The sequence below is a fragment of the Castor canadensis genome, chromosome 14, assembly GCF_047511655.1.
Source record: "Castor canadensis chromosome 14, mCasCan1.hap1v2, whole genome shotgun sequence".
NCBI lineage: Eukaryota > Metazoa > Chordata > Mammalia > Rodentia > Castoridae > Castor > Castor canadensis.
Window position 1 is genome coordinate 22,267,724 of NC_133399.1, and position 8,703 is coordinate 22,276,426.

Genomic DNA, 8,703 nt, shown 5'->3' on the forward strand with positions numbered 1-8,703 from the left:
ACAGTCATTCTCATACTGGTTTGGGATCACAGGGTATATAAACACCCTATCATTTTGTGGAACACTCAACCAACTCTTTAGCAGCTGAAAAATGAGCTGCCCCCCTAAAAAGGACACCTTTGGTTTCCTGATGTTCATCCTCTCCCAAAAGGAGACACGGGGGGAAGACACAAAACTTAATTTAATAGAAATTTTGTTTGTAGTTCTTACATTCTCAGTGTGAGCTGAGCTACAACCCACTGCCCCACCCAGAAGTGGTCCAGTCCTGGGGCAGGGGAGAGGAAAAGGGAGGACAGGAAGAGCCCCATTCTTCCTCAGTGCTGGGGGGGCCAGAGATGCCACACCCCTTTCTCCTGCCCCCCTCTGGGCTCCAGGAAGGACAGCAGATAGAATCTCAAGCCTAGGGCTTCTCCTTCACACTCCTGCCCCCAAAGTTGGAGGGTAGTAACTCAGGGATGGGGAGAGAAGGGGAGAGAAAAGGGAAAGATGTTGATTAACAAAGATGAGAGCCAGGGGAGAGGGCTGAAGGAGAATTGAAAACAAAATACCAGTAAAAAAAAAAAAAAGAAAAAAAAAAAAAGAAAGGCGGGGGGAACAAAACTGAACTCCACCCCAAATCTGAACCCGCCTGGAAAAAAAATGAAAGTTCTCGAGTCTCATAGAGACATTATTTGGCGCGGCCGGGCTCTGCAGCACGAGCGCTCAGGCCTCAGTCCAGCCCTGGAGGTGGGTGGCATGGCCTCTACAGCTCGTCCTTGGCCTGGCCAGCAGTATCTTCCTCTTCATCTTCCTCCTTGTCCTCTTCATCATCCTCATCCTCATCTTTGTCTTCCTCATCCTCCTTGTCCTCCGCCTCCTCCTCCTCCTTGCGCTTCTTGTCCTCCTCCTCTTCTTTAAGCCTCTGCTCCTCGTCCTGTTTATCCTTCATCTGCTTTTCTGCTGCCTGTGTGAATGGATGGTGTCCCCTCAGCACCTGGCCCCACCCGTCAGTCCTACCTGTCCATCCCCCAGATCAGAAGGGGATACCTGGCCTCACCTTTGTGACACCCCACGTCTCATTGCCAAATTCCTCTGCATATGCCTCATCGTTGGTGATGAGGAAGTTGTCAAAGATGGTGCCAGACTTGACCTGGGGGATGAATGGAAGAAGTGGTCAGAGGTGAGAGCTTAGATGCTCTGGCTCTGAACAGGAACCTGTAGTTCCTCCAACCACTGCACATTGTTGCAGTGTCCGCATTTGTCAAGAAGGATATGTGGTAAAAAAAAAAAAAAAAGAAAAAGAAGGTATGGCCTGGCATGGTGAAGCCAGGTGTGGTGGTGTCTACCTGTAATCCCAGTCCTTGGGAGGCTGAGGCACAAGGATCTCCAGTTCCAGAGCAGCCTGGGCTACCCGGAGAGACCACCCTCCCCTCCAAAAAATGAGTGTGCTGACACTGTAGTTCAAAAGACAAAGGACTGTGGGGCCATACTGCTGAAACTCAAACCCCAGATGTCATTTCTTGCCTGTAAGATGGGGGACTAACTTGTGGGTGGGATTAAAGAAAAAAAAAAGAAAAAGAAAAAAGATGGGGACTTGCTCCCTTCTTCAGATCTTTTTTGGGTACCTTAATGTGTGCCAGGAACTGTCCTGACTGCAGAAAGTAACAATGACAAAAAAAAGTGTCCACTACCTTTTTAGCTAGTCCACCTGTAGCCGGATGAGTGATTTGTGGGGAAGTACCCGGCCACCTAGTAAGGCCCTCGAAGCGGGCGCTCGGAGGGCTCCGAGACAAACCCGAGACACTTCACGAAATGTGCCACTGTTGCCCAGCAAATGGAAAGCCAGGGGTTCAATCCCCAGTACCACAGGAAAAAAAATTCTAAAAGTCATACTTGCCCGGGGCTGAAGCCTATGCTGTCCCTCCTTCTCTCCAGGACTCTTGGGGGACCCTGACTCCTTGATTCTCTTAGGGTTCCTTGTCTTTCCTGTGTCTCACCTGCCAGAGATCCAGGCCCAGCACAGCAAAGTTGTCATAAGCATAGATACTGGCATCTGGGAAGTACTCAGGGTTGTCAATTTCAGGGTGGATCCAGGTGCCCTTGTAATCGGGGTTGTCAATTTGCCGTGGCTTCCACTCGCCCTGCAAAACAGAAAAGAGCCAGGTAAGTGGAGATGACCGAGCCCTAGCTCACCTTGCTTTTGTTTTTGCAACATGGTACCAATCTGGGCCCTGAGAGTGCTGGGTAAGCCCTCTCGCACTGAGCTGCACCCCAGCCCCCAAGCTCACCTTGTACTCAGGGTTTTGAATCACTGGTGGTTCCCACTCTCCATCCATCTCTTCATCCCAGTCCTCTGGCTTCTTAGCATCAGGATCAGGGATGTGTTCTGGCTTGTCCCAGTCCTAAGGGACACAAGGTGGTCAGGGCAGGCCAGTGCCCTCCATACTCTCTGTGGTAAGCAGCGGAAAGCCCCTGCACAAACACCAACCTCAGGTTTGGAATCTGTGGGGTCATCAATCTTGGCGCGCTCATCCCAGTCTTCTGGCTTGACAGCATCAGGATCCTTTATCTTCTTGGGGGGCAGGAAGTCCCAATCGTCCTCCAAGGAGCCGGACTCCACTTGGCTGTTGTCAATCTTCACCTCATAGGTGTTGTCAGGCCGGACAATCAGTGTGTACAGGTGTGTGAATTCATCATCCTGAGAAAGGAAGGAGGTGAGTGGCCCCGCCCACTAGGCTGGCCTGTGGGCCTCCCAAGACAGCCATTTACAGCCAACCCCAGGCACACCTTGCACCGGATGTCCTTGTTGATTAGCACGTTCTTGCCCTTATAGTTGAAAATGACATGAACCTTCTTGGTGCCAGGGCCACAGATGTCCGGTCCTAGGTTGAAAGAAAATCCCGGTAAGAGTCACAGGCTTCTCACCACTGGGAACCCAGTCCCTCTTTATCAAAGGAAGTGGGGTTTCTTTCTCGCTTTTTTTTTTTTTTTGGGCGGGGGGGGGGTGGTATTTTGAGACAAGGTCTTATTGCTACATAGCCCAGACTGGCGTGGTACTCCCTGTGCTCCAGCCCCAGCCCCCAGAACGCTGATATTACAAGTGTGCACCACCACACCCAGCCAAGAAGACCTGATTCTTAAACTCAGGTCTGTCCAAGTTGAAAACATAAGATCCCTGAGTATGTCCTTAAAGGGCTCTGCACAGACCCTTTAAAATCAAAAACACTGGCCTTCTAGAACTCATTACTCTCCTTTGTAAACTTACCAGACACATAGGAAGGATCACACAAAAGAGCTACAGTAATACATTAAATGCCTAACTGCAACCTAACCCCTTATCGATGTCTCCCAAACTAAAGCCTGATTAAAGCGCTTTCTCTAGTCTCAAGACTGCCTGTCTGGTTACAAGGAGTCCTCAGGGTCTCAGACTCTCCACCCTCCAACTAAAGGGCCAGAACTCAGCACAGGGGTGGGGCCTCTCACCGAACATGATGTTATATTCCGAGTCTCCGTGCATGTCCTTCTGGTCCAAACTACTCGGAAACAGCTTCACGTAGCCGCCCCCACAGTCAATGTTCTGCTCATGCTTCACGGTGAATTGCACCACCAGCGTCTGGCCCTTGTTGCTGAAAGGCTCAAATCTTGCCGACAGGGCATAAAAGCGGGCATCCTGGCTAGTTTGCAGTCCTGAGATGGGAAACGAGTGTGGTCACCATGGCGTTTTGATCCTGATACCCTAGACCTCCAAGGGACACAGATGACCTCCCCTTCCTTCCTCCACCTGGGGAATACCCAGGCTATGCTGAGTACTGCCAGGAAGTCCTCACGAGTCTGAGCACCCACTCCTTGGCTCTTTCTTACCTTTATCCTTCTCCTGGTCACCATAGAACTTGCCGGAACTGAGGACGAATTTGCCAAAATCTGACTTGTGTTTGGATTCGATCCAGCGGGAGGTCCAATCATCTAGGGGGTCAGACGGGCAGGTCAGCGCGGCCTGGCTGATCCCCTCCACCCAACATCTGCCAGGAACCACCAACTGCTAGGACCAGGGAAGGAGATCCCCCCGACTCTCCCTACCCCAACCTCTAGCTTGACACCTTGTGTGGTTTAAGAGATTCTCGGGCGAACCCTAACTCCCACCGCGGGAGGCCGCTGTCTTCCACTCTCCCCAGGGACGCAGAACAGGAATCGCCCGCGGCTCTAGTCCCCAAGGCCTGCGGTGTTGGCCCTCTAAGCGGTAATTACAGACAAGACAGATCTGGACTGAGGGGCCGGCCGCGCGCCGTTGAGGCGGCCTCGAGGCGAGTCCAAGCGTTACCTCCGTCCAGAAACTGCTCCTTGAAGTACACGGCGGGCTCAGCGACGGCCAGGCCGAGAAGGCCGAGCAGCAGCGGCACGGGTAGCAGCATGGCGGGCCGAGGGGGCGGCGGCGCGCGGGCCCTTTAAAACGATCCTCCAGCAGCGGCTCTGCAGTACGGACAGACGCTGCCGCCGGCTACTCGTTTTTATATCCGCCCTCCTCTCACACCAACCTGACCCGGCCTTTGAGCCCGTCCCCCAAGTCTTATCATTGGTCTACAGCCACAACTCTCCCTTCCCATTGGACACTTCTCAGCTCAGCACGTTAGACTGTGCCTCGGAACGCTGGGATCCCAGATGGCCGATTTCTATTGGTCGCACCACTGGCCAATGAGGGTCGACCACGCGTTGTGGGGGACGCCCCCAGGTGGGGTTGGGGCCGCAAGCCCCTCAGGCCAAGTCATGTGACCAGGCCTCAGCCCAACCCCGCCCTCGCCCTCACGAGCCTCTCCTCATCTGGTCGTTTAAAGAACCCGCGCGAATGCGGGTGTCACCACGAGCTGCCGGGACCCTGCCCCAGGTTCGCCCCTCCCCGCATCCCCTCTGCATGAAGGAGTGAGCAAGGCTTTCCCAGTCATTTTCTACCTTTTGGGAAACGCCCACCCAGACGCGGATCTCTCTCCGCTCAGGATAGGCAGAGGGCACACCAGAGCTCGGGGGCTGGGACCCCAGGGGGCTTCTCTGCACCCTGGTACCACAGCCATGCCGGCCAGTCTGGGGAGTGCCAGCTTTCTCCTCCTCATGTAGCCTCTCTGAAGTCACAGGATGGTGGCGCGGGGGGGGACCCTGGTCAGATGCTACTTTTAGGGCTGTCCTCAGGACAGGGGGGAAACACAGACGGCTCAGAGATGTGACTGTAGGTGGTGGCTCCTGGGGTGGCAGGCAGGGTTACTCCCTAGCTGCAGCCTCTCAGCTCAGCGTTTACTCTCTGAGCTGGTAAGTGAAAGGGGTCGCAGCTTTGTGGTCTCCCACAAACGGCCTGGCTTTTGCAATTAAACGGCTATATACAGACGGCAGGGGGTTCCGTTTGGGGAGAAGGAAAGAATGCAGATGGCTGTGGAGATAGGACCCTCAGAGAGATAAGACCCCTAGATCTGGACTCCTCCTAAGTCTCTTTAAGACACATATGACAGGTCAACTCCCTACCCCGCTGCTATGAGAAGGAGGAAGAAGAACTAGGGAGTTTCCAAACTGAATGGGTACTGGACCTGGGAAGACCGGAGTAAACTGCGATGGGGAGGGGATGCATCCTAGGGAGTGGGCTAGTGGTGAGGACTCAGAAAAGGGAAGCTGAGGCTATGCTCCCTCCCTCATTTGGTATTGCCCCACCTGGGCCCCTCAGTAAGATCCCCACGGCTAGAATGACTCTCCCACTCTCCCCACCATTCTTGCACATAGGCTTGGTGTTTTCTGCTGGAGGCTGGATACTGCCTATCCCTGTACAGCACCTAACACAGAACAAGCTTTAAAAGAACTTGCTGCAGAGCTCAAAGCCCAATGCCACCCAAAAAAAAGGGAAAAACAAACATCTGCTGCACGAGCCTGATGTTGTATACCTGCTGGGAGGCTGAGACAGGAGGATCTCGAGTTCCAGGCCAGTCTAGGTCACACAGTGAGATCCCTGTCTCAAAAATAAACAAAATAAATAGGAAGGGCATAGTGGTGTCATCCCAGCTACTCAAGAGGCAGAAGTAGGAGAATCCAGGTTTGAGGCTGGACCTGGCAAAAGCAGGAAACCCCATCTGAAAAACAAACTGAAAGCAAAAAGATTGGGAGCATGGCTCAAGTGGTAAAGCAAGGCCTTCAGTTTCAATCCCCAGTATGACCTGGCATGTATATGTGTGTGTGTGTGTGTGTGCGTGTGTAAATATATGCACAAATACATTCATACATATCCATATGCAAATATATACATATAAATAAGTGTATATATCTTACTTGATTTATACTTGGAAGGAGTCTTGTGGGAATTAAATAAAAACAGAAAAAGCGCTTTGAGGCTGAAGAGAGAAGGGACTTTGAAGGACACATCACTGATAGGAGACCACCAGAGGGTTAGAATTGGGGAATATTAGTGACCACATGTTACATGCTCAAATAATAATTTTTTTTTTCTTTTTCAGTGGAACTGGGGTTTGAACTCAGGGCTTCACATTTACAAAGCAGGCACTCTACCACTTGAGCCACACCTCCAGTCTGGTTTACTCTGGTTATTTTGGAGATGGGGGCTCAAGAACTATTTTCCTGGGCTGACCTTGAACCTCAATCCTCCCAATTTCAGTCTCCCAAGTGGCTAGGATTATAGACATGGACCACCAGCACCTGTTTTTCTTTCTTTTTCTTTTCTTCCTTTCTGATGAGAATGGAACCCAACGTCTCTTGCTTTGCTATGCAGGCCCTCTACCACAGAGCTATATCCCCAACCCTCTAATTGTGATGTTAAATCAGTAAATGTTTTTGGCTTATAAGAGTGCCTCAGTGCTGAGGATTTAGCTCTGTGGTAGAGCACATGCTTAATATAGGTGAGGCCCTGGGTTCCATCTCCAGCACCACACACAAAAAGTGCCTGACACATAGGACAACCATCCACACTCAAATTAGTATTACGTACATATGTGGGCACTGTATGACTTCTCACAATAACCTGAGGTCATGTCTTTTTTTTTTTTGGTGGTACTGGGGTTTGAACTCAGGGCCTGGTACTTGCTAGTCAGTCCACTTGAGCCACTCTGTGGTTTTTTCTTTGTTTGTGTTTTGAGATAGGTTCTCTCTCACTATTTGCCTGGGCTGACTGGAACCTTTATCTTCCTAATCCCTGCCTCTGGAGTAGCTAGGAGTATAGGTATATAGTATAGGTATGAGCCACCAGCACCTGACTTGCGGTCATAGCATTTCCACCAGGGCAAAGACACTGAGCACAGAAACAGCAATTCAGTTGAGTAATATAAATAGCAGGTTTGGGATTAGAGACAACCTGTGTTCCAGGGCTCAGTGCACACAGCAAAGTGTGTGCTTAGCATTTGCAAGGACCTCGGTTACCTACCCAGCACCACATTAAAAAGAAAGCAAAAGCTGGGCATAGTGGTACATGCCTATAATCCCAGCACTCGGGAGACTGAGGCAGGAGGATGGAAAGTTCAAGGCCAACCTGGGCTACATAATGAGACCCTGATTTTAAAAAAAGAAAAAAAAATAATAGTCACTTCTCATAAGAGACTATTGGTCATCTGAAATGCAGCTGGCCCCAATGAAATATGCTGTAAGTGTAAAACACAATTCAGACTTTGAAGTCTTAATATGAAAAAAATAGCTCAAAATATTTCATTAGTTATATTTATATTAAGAGTTGGCTGAAAAAATAATATCTGGCCAGGTGCAGGTGACCTGTAATCCTAGCTACTCAGGAGGCAGAGATCATGAGAATCGAAGTTTGAAGCCAGCCCTTGGCAAATAGTTCTCCAGTCCCTATCTCGAAAAAACCATCACAAAATAAAGGGCTGGTGGAGTGGCTCAATGTGTAGGCCCCGAGTTCAAACCCCAGTACCACAAAAATACTAATAATGATAGACATTTAGGTTAAGGAAATGTCATCCATTTCCATTTTTTTATTATTATTATTATTATTATTTTGGTGTTTGTGATAATCCCACTTCATTCTGCCAGTGAGCTACACTCCCAGCCCTGCGCATTTCTTTTCTCTCTTTTTCTTTTTTGGGCACAACTGGGGATTTCCTGGTAGGTGGAGACCGCCCATAGCCCCCTTATTTGCTTATTTATTGAGACAGAACCTTGCTGTATAGCTCAGGCTGGGTTAGAAAAAGATGTTCCTGCCTCAGCCTCCCATGTGCTGGGATTACAGTTGTGGACCGCCATTCCTGGCCCCATTTCCTTTTTTAATGTTGGTACTAGAATTTTTTTATGGAGGAAGGATGGGCAGTTGTGTGTCCCAGCAGCAAATCCCTGAGTTTGATATCCAGCAAGGCAAAAACAAAAGGAGCAACCACAATAACAAAATTGCTGTAGCTCACAGGTCTGTGCATGCTTCTATTTTATTTTTTACTGAATTCTGCATAATTCTGTTAGTTGATCAGTCTCTCCTATGGTGCTAATCTCTGTAACCTGTTCCCCACTAAAGCATGAAGACAGAGCAACGTTTACATGACTGAAATGACCCAAAGACCTATGTAGGGCTCACAGTCTCTAAACACTTCAAAAATCACTGTGCTAACAAGCACAATTCCCTTTTTAATGGTCTGAAATGTAACAAGTCACCCTTACTTATCCAAGGTCAAGATTCCAAATCTGAACTAACCTAGATCTGTGACAGAAGGGGAAAACTTACTTCTAGGAAACAGATTGCTCTGA

The 8,703-nt window shown here is 49.8% G+C and overlaps 1 protein-coding gene across 1 annotated transcript; it reads right to left on the reverse strand.

The window, feature by feature from the left end:
* Nucleotides 1–163: 163 nt before the first annotated feature.
* Nucleotides 164–4,471, reverse strand: Calr (calreticulin). The gene is made up of 9 exons (XM_020155951.2): nucleotides 4,298–4,471; nucleotides 3,841–3,942; nucleotides 3,463–3,666; nucleotides 2,767–2,861; nucleotides 2,468–2,677; nucleotides 2,268–2,381; nucleotides 1,977–2,120; nucleotides 1,037–1,129; nucleotides 164–943 (listed from the first exon to the last, which is right to left on the reverse strand). The coding sequence occupies exons 1-9, from the start codon at nucleotides 4,386–4,388 to the stop codon at nucleotides 743–745; spliced, it is 1,254 nt and encodes a 417-aa protein (XP_020011540.1). The 5' UTR covers nucleotides 4,389–4,471; the 3' UTR covers nucleotides 164–742.
* Nucleotides 4,472–8,703: the final 4,232 nt, after the last annotated feature.

What these genes read in the sequence shown, in the direction of transcription:
- Calr (XM_020155951.2), bottom strand. Translation starts at nt 4,388, where the DNA reads ATGCTGCTACCCGTGCCGCTGCTGCTCGGCCTTCTCGGCCTGGCCGTC. An exon ending in GGAGCAGTTTCTGGACGGAG is followed by an intron (nt 3,943 to 4,297) that starts GTAACGCTTGGA and finishes CTGACCCCCTAG; the next exon opens with ATGATTGGACCTCCCGCTGG. An exon ending in TGGGCCTGGATCTCTGGCAG is followed by an intron (nt 1,130 to 1,976) that starts GTGAGACACAGG and finishes TTCATCCCCCAG; the next exon opens with GTCAAGTCTGGCACCATCTT.